General features: G+C 33.2%; 1 protein-coding gene across 1 annotated transcript in view; it reads right to left on the minus strand.

Annotated features, from left to right (window-relative positions):
- Positions 1-13,597, minus strand: part of OLFM3 (olfactomedin 3) — a 205,117-nt gene extending 191,520 nt beyond the window's left edge. Inside the window, exon 1 of the mRNA XM_017547606.2 lies at positions 13,115-13,597. Within this exon, the coding sequence (XP_017403095.1) occupies positions 13,115-13,183 (69 nt within the window). The 5' untranslated portion in view covers positions 13,184-13,597. The remainder of the gene's footprint in view (positions 1-13,114) is intronic.
- Between the last annotated feature and the right edge of the window lie 739 nt (positions 13,598-14,336).

The raw sequence follows: 14,336 nt of genomic DNA on the forward strand, positions 1-14,336 counted from the left end.
TTTTTTTTTAGTTTGATCTTTCACCTGTTGTTTGGAGTTAAGATAACTAAATTCCAGAAATATTTTTAATCTGGTATAGGTTCAGTCCTGAAGTATTTGGATAGTTATATTTTTTTATCATTTTAATGCCACCAATAGCTCTTTCTTTTACATCTGCATCAGCCTCTTTTGCATGTCACATAATTAGTGATAAGAAAAACTCAAGTCATGTAGAAAAGCTCTTCAGCTTCACAGTATATCTCTCTGACCTCATACATGCTGTTGCCTTTTACTGGAGTATCTTTTCATTCTTCATTGGCTAGTTAGCCTTTCTTTAAGTATTCCTGTCCCCGGGGAGCTTTCTCCTATCCCCATTCTGCTATAGGTCCCCCCACTACCCTGCCATATTCTCTCCTTGTGTCTTACACAGGTTTCTGCTGTGAGACATGTCATACAGTACTATAATTATTAATAAACATCTTTGGGTCCTCCAGTAGAAAATATTAAGCACTTTAGAGGGGTAGAAACTGTATCTTTAAAAATATTTTATGACCAACTTTTAAAATAGCACCAGTAACAAGTATTTATTGAAAACTTACCACATAAATTCCAATAATCCAGTCTATCCCATGTGATAATTTAGATCATTGAGAATCTTTAATATCTGAACTAATTATATTCTTCTTTAGTAATTTTCTTTATAAATTTTCTTAAAGCTAAAAGCAATTCTCAATTATTTATAAATAAATAAGCTAACTCAACAGCACAATTTTTTTTTCTCAATTGCACATGAAAGAGGCAATCCTGGTTATGTTTTAAAAGATGTCACTAAGCAATGATGAAACATGCATTGGTTTTCTAAACAAAATTGCTTTCATGGAAGACTTGCCAGTGCCTTTGGTAGATCACATTTTGACTAATCATAGCAATGAAAAAGGAAAAGATAGAATCAGACTCATCATTGAATTGAATCATAGGTAGCCTGCTTATTTGCATTTTCACTGCCAAAATAGGTAGATTACAAAACCAATATAAATAATTTTTCATCAATGCTTTTAAAAGGCCTACGATGGCAAGAAAATGAAATTCTTAGGCCAGGCTTAGTGGCTCACACCTGTAATCCCAACACCTTGGGAGGCCAAGGCAGGTAGATCACCTGAGGTCAGGAGTTCGAGGCCAACCTGGGCAACATGTCAAAACTGAGTCTCTACAAAAAATACAAAAATTATCTGAGTGTAGTGCTGCACCCTTTTAATCCCAGCTACTTGGGAGGCTGAGGCACAGAATCATTTGAGCTTGGGAGACAGAAGTTGCAGTGAGCCGAGATGAAGCCACTGCACTCTAGCCTGGGCAACGAAAGGACAAATGCAAGACTCTGTCTCAAATAATAATAATAATAATAAAATAAAAATATGTTCTTAGATTGCAGGTGAGTCTACAGGCAGGCTTTTACCCAAAAACAAAATGATTTATTTTGTGTATTATAAATGTCAATCAGGGAAAACATAAACTTATCATGTAACTCAATTAGGGCTATGTGTAATCTAATTAAAACCTTCTTCAATAGGCAAGTTTTCATTTCTATATTATCTATCTTCTTTTATAATATTTAAACCACACTGTAATTTATGTCTTTGGTCTTTCTGGTTTTCATATTCACAAGCATAGACTCTGGCATTATTTGGCTTATTATGTTTTGTTTTTACACATTAATTAATAAGGTAAATACTAATTATTACTAATACATTATATACATTATATAAGGCAATGCATTAGTTTCTAATGTTGCCATAAGAAATCGCCACATAATGGTTTAGAACAACACAAATTTATTACAGTTCTGGCAGACAAAAACCTGGAGCATTTTGAGCTTAAAATCCAAGTGTCAGCCCGGCTGCATTCCTTTCTAAAGGGCCTCTGAAAGAATCAATTTCCTTTGGCTTTCCAGCTTCCAGAAGCAGCCTGCATTTATTGGCTTGTGCATCTTTTCTCCATTTTAAAAGTGTATCTCCACAATCTCTGCTTCTGTCATCCTTGCTGCTTTTCCTGATTCTGGGCCTCCAGTCTTCATCTTAAAAGGACCATTTTGATTATACTGAGCCTACCCAGAAAATCCAGGGTAATATTTTTATCTCAAGATCCTAACTTCAGTCACTTCAACACTTTCCTTTGGTCATGTAAGTTAACATATGCACGGGTTTTGAGGACTAGAATGCAGACATCTCTGAAAGGATATTATTTTGTTGACTATAGTCAATATACTATTTTTCTTATGTTTAGCCAAAAAACCATAACATAGTAGAAATAAACATCATTGGAAGGTATAACTCAATTTAAAAAGAAATTTTCTCATAATTATTTCTGTTTAAAAATATACTCCATTGCTTGAATACTGTTATACTCCCCAGATTAGAAACATATAGTCAGAAGCTAGAAAACCATCCATCAGTTATGTTATAGAGAAGATTCCTGACTTTTATGGATATTTGAAATAGAGGTCCTCTTTATTTTCTTATAATTTTAACCATCTTTCTTGTTTTAACTTTTGTAAGATAAAGACAGTAGAAACACAATGTCATTTACTCATTTGTCTTTCAATTAAATTTGTAAAAACTAATGAAAAGGAAAGATATTCTGTATCTTGATACAGAATATTTACATTATATACATTATATACATTATATAAGGCAATGCATTAGTTTCTTGCATTGCATTCTGCAGTGCATTCTGTATCTTGATACAGAATATCTTTCCTTTTCATTAGTTTTTACAAATTTAATTGAAAGACAAATGAGTAAATGGCATTGAAATGAGCATACATATTTTTGTATTTAATTGTGTATCACTAAATGTATTCAATGAATTGCAATGATTTTTCTCCAAGACTTTAATTCTGATTTTCAGCCAAATAAAAGCAATATACATTTTTGCCTTTAATCAGTTTGAGAGTAGAAGTAAAACGAATCAGAAAATGATGAACTACATTTCTAAGAGTTTGATGTGCCCCATTTTAGGCTGACCTCCAAAAGTATAAGAGCATTTGGTGTTTCACATACTCACCTAGTACCTGAGGAAACGGAAACCACAAAACTTTAGTGACTTGCCCAGGGCCATACAACTAGATAATAACAGAGCTGATGTAAGATTCCTGCTTTTCTAACTCCTAATTTGGTACTCTTTCCACAATACTATAAACTTTTCGATATCCTACTGAGTATATGATTTTCTCTGATTTGGTATGATTTCTCTCTTCCTTTATCTCCATGTTGTATGCTAAATTAATATTATTTAGGTTGAGTTGCTTGAGAGGGAAATAAGGTCTTTTCCAATATCATTATGTACAAATAGACAAAATAAATCAAGCTTGTTTCCTCTTTCTCTACAAAGTTAAGACCTAAGTTAGGAAAGGAAAAGGAGCTTGATGATGTTTTTCTTGCCTTTTCCTTTCTTCTATTTATTCTTTCTAAAAAATATTAAGATTAGTTGAACTAAGAAGACCTTGTTCCAAAACTGAATGCCAGCAGTAATAGAAGGGTAATGAGATCTCAGATTAATATAATCATTCTCTGTGTAAGGGGTGTGTGGTATAGGAAACAATAAAGTTAATAGAAATACTTAAATACATATTGGCAAATGAATCCATCATTTGTAACAATTTAAACCATCCCTGGTGTGTAAACAAGTAGCTTTCCTCACTGTTTTTCTTTTCACTGTATTTGAATGTGCTCACCTCCATGCTACATATAAACTTATTTATAATTTTATCACTTAAAATCTTATTTTATTGTTGTTTTAGAACAAATATTTAGATATGGAGTCTTCTCTTGATTTGACCTACAAGGAAGTCATGAAGCTTTGGCATCAATGAGGAGTGCAGTAAATAAGCAATGAATTCATTCAATTCACTTGATTCCTTATCCTCAAATATCTTCTGTTCAGTTTTTGGTCATTATACTACAGTAGCTATCTCTTTGGCGTACACTTCATTACTCTTTTCACATAAGCTTCTGCATAACCCTTGAGTACTTTAAAATCAATCAAATTAAAGTCATTTTATTCTCTGTGTCTAGTACCCAACTTACAAAGAGTAGAATATATCTGTAGCATCTATAAATAATAAGTATAATAAGAAGTCTTTAGTGAGTCTTGAGCCAGATAATATTTCAGTTTATTTTTACTACAGTGATATGTATGAAGATGTCATTATCACAAAAAAACATAAGTAAGTATAAAAATAATGACTGTTGGTCCTGATTCCAGATAAATAATTCCCTATGCAGCCATAAACATAGATCACTTCCAGAAGTGATGGCATCTTTTGTAAGTCATATTTTACCAGTGACATTTTGGTGCTAGTGAATCAACATTTCCAATACTGATTCTCTATTTGAAGAAATCCTGCCATCTGGAATTGGTCCCTCTAGTAATATTATTTAAATCATCATGGGGTAATTCTTCTTAATCACCTTCAACTTAGTTGGAAAAATTAAAAGGATTGTCTATTCAATTTATGTCCTCCCTTTGGGGTTATCTAGATTGCTGTTTATTCGTAATATTTAAACAATTTTATTACTGACATTTTATTCCAGAGCATTTTAACCTACAAAACCAATCTTACAAACTATTTAATTTCTGATACTGTTTAGATGTTACAGACAAATCTGTAATTCTGACTGAATCTGACTCCACTATACCTATATTTGTTTTTAATTATTAAAAAATATTCTTAATGGTGGCGCTCTGTTCTTAGAATAATGTAGTAGAAAAATGGAGGCAATATGGCTTTTCTTTATATGACACAGTGCCATTTTAAGTGTATATAGTAAGAGAAAAATTTTTAACAGAAAATTTTAGATCCTAAAAAAAGAGTCAATCTTTCAAAAGAAAAGGAAAACCATAGGTAATTTACTAATTTATCAAATAAAGCTAAGCCTTTACATAAAATAAAAGTACGTAGTCAAAATAATGTGTACACATTAATAAAATGTTTGGACTTATAAGTCCATGCAGATGAAATTGACATTTTGTAATAAGAGATATACTAACTAAAGAAATAAGCGGATGTACTAACTTTGCCACCAAGCATCATGAAACACAAGTAATTGACCGGAGTATTAAGGTTGCAGCAATCTAAAGAGGTACCATAAGTCAAAAATAGCACTGAGGATAGTGGGGTGTGCTGAGAATTAATAAGAAATTTAAGGAAACGTAATTTTTAGCATAAGTCAAGATAAGTAACCTGGCATAAGAGTTTTAAGTCTCTAAAGTTTCTTAAAATCAGTCTTACTTCACTGGCTCATGGAAAAATGGATCAAAAACATAGATTATATTCATGCATCATTTAACCCAGGATTTAAAGTTTATTATGTGTTCCTTGACTTATTTATTCTTCATGTATTCATTTTTTTTCATGCACAAATCACTTGTTAAATATCTTACATGAATAAGGCACTGCGCCAGCTGCTAGAAGGAAAGAACAGGATAGTTCCCAAAACACTAAACCTGCCCTGATTTCTTAGAAGGGATAAAATACAATAAATGAAAACCTTACAATTTCGTAAGAGATATACAATAAAATAACTACTAATAAAGTAAGAAAGTAGTATGTGTACTCTAAATACTATTTCAAAGAAAAAGAATGATTAGAAATTGTTTTGCATTTTGGAGTAGGGAGGAAATCCAATTCAGCCTTTGTTCATGAACAACTATTCTGTGTCAGACACAGTACCTGTAGCTAATGGCACAAATGTAAATAAAACATGATTATTTTCTTCCAGGAGTTCTTAGTTTATCAGAATTATAAACTGGGTGCAAGTAATATCAGCGAAGAATTTATGGAAGAAGGGGTACTTGAGTTGCACCCTAAAATATAGGTAAAACTTTGACATATGGAGAAAAGGGATAAGAGCTTTCCAGGGAGAAGCAAAACCATGAATACAACAGCATCTGCAGTCTTCTCTCTAAACTTATTTTTATACTTCTGAAGGCTTGGTATGAAAATACCAGAAGGCAGAGCTCTGTGATACATGCTTTACAACACCTTGTTTTTAAAGCAAAAAAGAATCAATGTATTTGGAAAATTCAGTTTTTTATTATTTCAGCAACATTTTTGAATATTTTTATTAGGGCCATTGAAATTACTTGGCACTGTAGATAGAGATGGTCTTATGCTATTTCTGTATTTTAGATTCCCCCAAATAATCTGAAACGTTTTATAGAAAGTAACAAAGATAAATTAAACCTCATTATGGTATGGTATGCAAGTATTTTTAAACATTTTAAAAATACTAGTTGTTCCTGAGCAGAGTCTATTCTGGATATTACATATTTGCTTTTATATGTTTTTTACTCTTCATATTATTTACATGGGTTTAGTACAGAGAAGAAAAAAATTAACTCAGGAGCTACTGAGGTGGATTTGCTACTGATGAGGAACATCAACAGAAATATGACAATAGCTAATTGAGAGTCAAGGTCTATTGAAAAACTCTGTAGAAATCTCTACTAAGAAGAGCAGAGAGATCAATATAAGCAGAGGGACAGAAAGCAATCCAAGAGAAAAGAGTAGAGAAATTATGTTCCTAAATGTGATCTTTTCTCCATGACCCTCTGCCTTGAACAATTTGGGATTGAGTGAGGTGAGAAAATCCTTTTTCTTACCCTCCCTCTAATATTATTTTTGAATCTTCAAGAAGAATTAAACTACTTTCTCATTAGCGTAGTTTGCAAAGACATAAGAAGTCCATACTTTGCACACTGACCTAAAAAGCAGTTTTATCTGTCGGTAGATTCTTTGTTTAAATGTATCTTTCCACTCCATGATCTCTTCTCCCTGATTAGTTTAAAAGTTCTTTCCTTGATGTGGTTGGGCTTTGATATTATGAAACCACTCTTTGTGTTTTACATTTTTACCTAAGAAACTTGTAAAGAGTTGGATATAATTATGATGTAAACTTGTAAGTTTGGCAAGTTTAAACTGGAGCTTTGACCAGTATTATGGGCTGGTTCTGAGACACTATGCTGATAACTTTATACAATATTCACTTTTTGCAAAGCTGAGAAAAGGAAACAGCAAGAGTGAAGGAACATGATAAGACCTTTTTATTATTATGAGTCCTTAATATATGGCCCACAATAGACTTTAGATTTAGTTATAGGTTGATTGATATAAGTGGAATATTTATACTACACTTTATGGTTTAAAATAAGTTTTCACATATACTAATACCATAAGCAATTGTATAAGCTCAATTGCTATTATATTATTTTATTATGAAAACTGAGCTTCAGACAGGTTAACCCACTACTGAAAAGTTGTACTATTAGAGCTGACAGCCAATTCTTATTTCATGTCCAGCTTCTGCTTTTACATTGGTTTGAAAGTACAAAGTTTAAAACTGTATTTAAAACATTGTCATAATAACATTAGTTTCATTAAAAATGTACCTCGTGATTTTCGATGCATAAATGGGGATAGGCTGAGTAGATGAATGACCAGTGTTAGGTGAACTAAAATGTTCAAGGGTCACCATTTCAACATCATATTTTAGCTTGAAACAAGGGTAATGATTGTTTACATAGCTTTGATATTGTCCTAATACTTTAACACTATCAGGAAACAGTTTCACTCAAATATACGGAAATGTACAGATAATCCCATTGATTCACTGTAATTAGTTTCATCTAACCTTCCAAGACAACAGTCTAGTTTTGTGTCTTTCCCTAGTTTCACTACTGCCAACTAAATTGTGTTTTGTTTTGCTTTTAAGTAAATTGATGTTTAATAACTTTTGTTAAATAAATCAGATGCAAATTCTTGCTTTCTCAGCTGAAGCTTAATCCAGTCTCACTTATTTCTTTATAAATTTTCTTAACACAAAACTTGAGGCTTTAAAAATAATTGCCAGTCTAAAATCCTTAAGGATGTGCCTGCCTAGAAGAGTCAGCAACAGAATATGAGTTACCTTTTAAATGTAGTCCTCCCAAATACTTTTCACATCTCTTTAATACACCTAATTATTCCTTTCGTATGGGATACAAGTTTTTACTTTTTCTTAGATAACTCTCAGTTAAATAAAATACTTATGGCTGAAGTAGGAAACATGTTGGCTTTCAGACATACTAGATTATTGAATGATCTCTTGAGGGAAGCAATATTTGATAGGTGAATGGATAGAAGCCTGAGCTTGTGTATTTGCATACAGGAGGGAAGCAGGGTAATGAGGCAGAAAGTAGAAAATTTAAGGTTTTAAAAATGAAACCTAGAAGATGAAAACTTCATGATATTATCCAGGGAGGCTCATCCTCAAGTCTCACAAAGATTATGATATTGCCAACTAGACTCAACAAAAGAATTGGTCAATTTTGGATAAATGGTCAGATATTATCAAAAAGGGTCATTCTAGAGCTTAACAAAGTTTTCAGAACATCTAGGCTCCTCACTCTATAGGTATAGACATTGAAATCACAGCTTCCCTAAAGTCACATATATGTATATCATCAGTAGATGAGGCAGGGTCCAGAAACGAGGAACCTTGAACCCCCTTTGTGTGCTTTGCTTCCCAACAGAGCATGGAGCATCACAATATGCCACTTTGTAAAGAGAATAGTTGCAATGTTATAAGCAACAAGAATTTTAAAAGATAAACAACATTTTAAAAGATAAACTTGAAACATTTAACTGTTTCAAGTTTCCAGGAGAAAGAGAGAGAGAATACTTCTAAATAAAAGTTTAATTGGGTTAAGGAAGATGAGAACATATGAGATCAGGAAACTATTTACTCTTTCAAAATATAAACAGGCTGCCTTGAACTCTTCAGTTTTTGCCATATCAGGGTTTACTGGTATATAATTACAGGTCCTTGCTAAATGACAATCCATATTTTCTGTTCTAATTTGAGTTGATTCTGTTATGAAGAGGATGTCTCTATCACACAGAAGAAACAGGAAAGACAAATTTTTAAGGTGATTTTTTAAAGCAAATAGTAATCTCAGTTTATGTGTCTTGCTTTTTTGCTTTTTCTCAACTTCATTTAAAAGTAGTGAGAACAAGAACTTTAATTCGATTTATGTATGAAAGCTACTCTTAGGCAAATTGTCTTTGATTATTTTCTTTAGCAATATCAAAATGTGAAGGTTGTTATGGCATATTACACTATGAAACAGTCCACTATATAATGATTAAAATATTCCTACTTTCTCATCATGCTTACAGAGCTTTAAAGCAATTATCTTATTTAGGGCAAGAGATCTAATTGTCTGGGTTGCCATGGACAGAAAGAACAGTTTGGTGATGGAGATTACTACTGAATCATGGTTATATTTTATGTGGGTAATGTGAGCATGTATCATGAAGATAAGTTTTAACATATTTCTATGTAAGAAGATAGTAATTATTTCCTCAATCTCAGCACAATTCCCCTGATAGGGCATTTTCTGATAATTTCTCATTTAAAGTTTGCAGGCATAATGATGCGTGGATATGGCCATGTCACCTCTTTTTAAATGTTCGTCAAATATCTGTCTGGCTCCAGTGTCAATGTTGTGTTTGAAACCTGCACAGCCATGTTTATATCATCCTATCTTTATAGTTCAGAGCAGAGAAATTCATGGTTCTGATTCACAGGTATTACTGTTTTGGTACAATGTTCAAATAATGGTCCACTAAAAATCTTCTTGCAACAGAAAGAAGTCCACTCTCCTACTATCAAGGTCATTACTGAAATCAATGCCTTCAGTTTAAAAGCACAGAGATGCCATCTAGCAGCCGCCCTCAGAAATTCCCTACACAGTAACAGTCCTTTCCCTATAAAATTGAGCAATAATTAAATTCCTATAAGCTTTCAGTGTTTGAAATCTTGCTTATAGAACAATGATTTTGCATATTGTCTATAATTCAAACACTCCATTACAAATGAAATTAACTGACATCTCTTAAAATAGGCAGTGAAATACATCTGAGTTTTCTAAAAAGAACTGGAAACTTACTAATTATAATTTAATTAAGAAAACGTATTTTACACAAACTTTCTAAAAGCAAAATTGATCATCTGTCCCTACAAAAATACAATTAATTAATTATTGTGAATTGTCTTTCTTTTTGGGAAGAGGATACCAATCTTGGCAATATTTTGATACAGTAAATGAGAGAAAAGAAACTAAGTAAGCTCATCCTATGAACAATGAAACTTGGGCCATTTTATAAACAATATTGACTTTCAAGTAACATATCTTACCATAAGATGGCGATACTTAAGCACTTTATAAAATGCCATATAAGACCTGTAAGCTTCAGTGACAAAAAAAAAAAAACAAAAAAATAAAAACCTCAGCATTATAAATGTAAACATTATATGGTCTTCCATGAAATAGAATTGGCACTGTTGTTAGAAAACCCAGTTGTCTTCAGATAAATTAATATATGAGGTGCTTTCTAAAATTTAGATTTCCAGTATTTGATATATGTGAAATCCCATACCTTAAAAAAAATCCATTCAATTTTAAGAGCTCTTCTATTTTGCCATTTTGTGCTTATCAATGTGATATGTGTGTGTGTGTGTATATATATATATATATATATATATATTTGTTTATAATAAGGCTATTACACCCAAAATCAGTTTTCTAAAACTGGGGCTGAAGTATAGCTAGAACAGACAAAATATGTTAAAACAACCAATAATATAACAATATAGAATAATACTTAAACTAATTTGAAAATTTGATTATGATGTGTCACTTCTAATGTATTAGTATGTAAAAAAGCAGCTGGTTAGCATTTCTGTTCATTTAAGTTTTATCACAAATCTTTTCTTATTTGTTCAAAAACTGTATTTTTATAGTACTATATTATTGGATTTTTAATTTCACCAGATATAATTTGCTTTACGAATCCTGATTTTTAAAATCTAAGCCCTTAAGTGACTAGCAGAATAAAAAAAAATTTTAGAAAATTATTAATATATAAACTAATTGACAATTATTTTGAGGGCACAATGATGCCATCTGTAATTTTTTTGGAGGATGGGCAATATAAACATATAATATAACACAAAAGCAACTTCTCCTCATTTTTAAGCAGTATTTTGTCTAAAAATCCTAAAACTTTTTACAACATTAAAATTACCTGTTTTCAACATTTTAAAATTCTCTCTAATGTTGTCTATGATGTAGAACAAATATCATCTTTTGAAAAAAAAAATCATCGTTTGTTCTTTGTACACTGTATTGCAGTATGTAGAAGCTGAGAAGGATAGTTTGAAAAGTTAATGTATGCCTTCCCTGGATTTTTCAGCTCATTTGTGGCAAATATGCACAGCTCATTCTGAAGAAAGTAAAAAGTTTCATAGCACTGAATACACACAAATAAACTCACCCAAACTAGAAAAGATTATATTGACCAAAAGTACATTGCTTATTTCAAAAATTTTTCTCCATATTTAACAGAAAATTATCTATATGTTTAATTTTGGAAAGAAAGGGGTGTAAAGCAGTGAAGATATTTACGCATCAAAGATACCAGACAAATCAAATCACATATAAAACTGTTAATGAAGCTCTACATTTCTGAATTTATTTTAAAGAATGACAAATAAAACTCAATTTAAGTCAAGTGACTTTTTCTGCAGTAACTTAGTGATTAACTTTGCTTTTAAAAAAATGTTTTACCAAGAATACTCTCAAATGAGATATATAATGGAATGTATTTAAAAGTTTCAAACAATATCATGTAAAAATAGTAGCATTGGATAAAATGTGTCACTACAGGTTGCAGAGTCAGGAAGAAAAAAAATTTAAAACAAAATCAACGCTTTTACTTAAGTGTAAAATGCTTTAAAGTTACATCTTTAAAATATTCTTTTAAGATTATTAAGATGGCATTCACATAGTGTGAAGCTTTTACATCAATAATACCAGTACATTCAAACTTTAAAATAAAATGAGTTTATTCTCATCAGTTCCCTCTAAATATGAAAGAGTACAGATATAATCACAAGTATATATGACATGATTCTAAGTTTTAACTATATACTATATTAGGCCTAGAAATATCACAACCACAGTATTAAGTTATGCTTGGTTACATCTTAGTTCCATTCAGTAATAAAAGGAAACTTAATTTGTCTACACTACACACATGATGTAAAGCTTTAAAAACAACTTTATAATATTCCAAAATATAGCTTTAATTAGTTTTACAGCATGGCATAATTCTTCCTATAGTATCAAATTGCTGTTGACCAGTTAAATAAGTAAAATAATACATTGTATCTCATAGTCTTTTTCACCAGACGGCTTCTCTTATTCCCTCTCATTATGATTTTCTTAGAATGCTGAAGCTTTCAAATTACCTCACTTTGTCATCAAGACTTTTCTCAGACATCGTTGAAAATATTTGTCCATATTTGCCATTGCCAGTACTAAATAATTTTCAAGAGTTCAACATTTATGAGCTAACTCATCCTTCCTATTGCCCTCCTTAGTTTGTTAAGATTCTCACTTCCTGTTTCTTAACAGTGGTAATCAGAACTTCCTCAGTGCCCACGATTTTCTTAAGGAAAAGAAAGAAGCAAACACAAGCTCCTTTCACCAACGCCTCTCAGCCATGGCAGAGAGTATAGCTCTGCTGCTCTGCCGTGTGTGTTATAAGCAGCATCCCAAATGTTTTGGACACAAACCGCAGCACGTCTGCGATGGGAGTATTATTGACCAGGATCAGCTGGAAAACGCTTCCCTGCTTTCAACAAAGAAACGGTTCACCATGTCCTAATACATGTTTATAAATTGCATTGTTTCCACCCGCAAACTCCTTTGAATTACCCGTCCGACTTAAAGAGAGCATGAAGCAGTTGGACACGGAATAAGCTAAATTCCCCGGAGAGCCGCATTGCTCGCTGCCCATGCACATTTTATTTTCTCCTGGTCCCTCCCCCCTCTCAGTAGGACTCTACCTTGAGGAGCTATTCCTCCGGTAGTTCACCTTGTTATCTTCTAAGCAGTGGGGATACGCCAGGCACCATAAGGTAGCTGAAAGAGCTGTCTCTCGTGCCGATTTTGGCATATTTATTTGCATTTTTGGTAGGTTTGTTACATATTGCACGTTTATTTCAAAAGAGACTCAAAATATTGTTCATACCTTGGAAGGGTCTAATCCAGCAAGCAAAGACAGCAGCAGGAGATTGAGAAGGCTGGACGTCGCCCGCATTCTGATCTGGGTTTTTGCCCCCTCTTTACTCTCTTTTATGTAGGCACTCCACTCACTGCAGAGACCTTTCCCTCGTCAGTTGCACTTTCTGCCTGCCAGTCAGAGCAGAGTGGAAGCAGAGGCGGCGGCAGCAGCAGTAGCAATAACAGCAGCAGCGGCAGCGGCGGCAGCCGCCCTGGGGGGCGATCATTCCGCAGGCATTCTCAGAGCTGGGAGTCCGGGAGCTCTAGAGAGTGGGTTGGGCTGCAGTGGGCGCTGGCCGCGGTGCTGAAGCTCCTCCAACCTGCGCGCCCTAGTTTACCCTCTCCCCTGCGGCTATATAGCCAGCCCACCTCAAAAGTTTTGACCCAAGGAATAGATAAAGGGAGTAACTGCTGAAAGAGGTGTAGAGACCTGGACAACGGATATGACATCACTACAGCTCCTGGGGGTTTCGGGGGGATATTTTGAGGGGAATTTGTTAAGCAAACAAGGATTGACTCTCGCGCTCCAGTTCCAGTTTGCCGGCAACTTGAGCTGCAGAGAAGTAGAGAGTCAGCTAAATACAGGATTATGAAACAAATAGTGCACTGGAACCTTCTGCTGTCATTGACAGAGGACTTGATATCGTACTTAGTGCTTTAAACAAAGTTTGCAGTGCAGACTATCAGTGTGTGTTTGTCGTCCAAGGCACATGGATTTTCAGCTGTTAGAGATGAATGTGGTAATTTATAGATGTGTGCAATCATTTATGAATAGCTTATTGAAATTGTATGTTTTGATTAGGTATTAATGTATCTATCTCGGGATTTTGATCATCTAAAAACACTGCTTAAAGAGGCTTATATTCTTCTTTTAGTTATAAATGGTATATTCCATTAGTGATTCCCAAACTGAATTATCCTCACCTCCCCCCCCATACACACAGCCATACCTAGAAACATAGTTTTTCTGTCTGTCTGACTTGTGCTTTTACTTGAGGAAGAATTCACTGATAGATGGATAGTGGGATGGGAAAAGTGATTATTTCTAAGCTTTCAAATACTTCTGTAATCTAGGGCTCAAGAAAAGGTAGAATAGTTGCCTCACAAGAGCAAAGAAAGGGTAAATGGCAAACTAACTCTCTTACCCTGCATCATTTAACTTTACTTGAGCAATTTCATTCCTTTGAATA

Source organism: Cebus imitator, unplaced genomic scaffold (assembly GCF_001604975.1).
Source record: "Cebus imitator isolate Cc_AM_T3 unplaced genomic scaffold, Cebus_imitator-1.0 Scaffold199, whole genome shotgun sequence".
NCBI lineage: Eukaryota > Metazoa > Chordata > Mammalia > Primates > Cebidae > Cebus > Cebus imitator.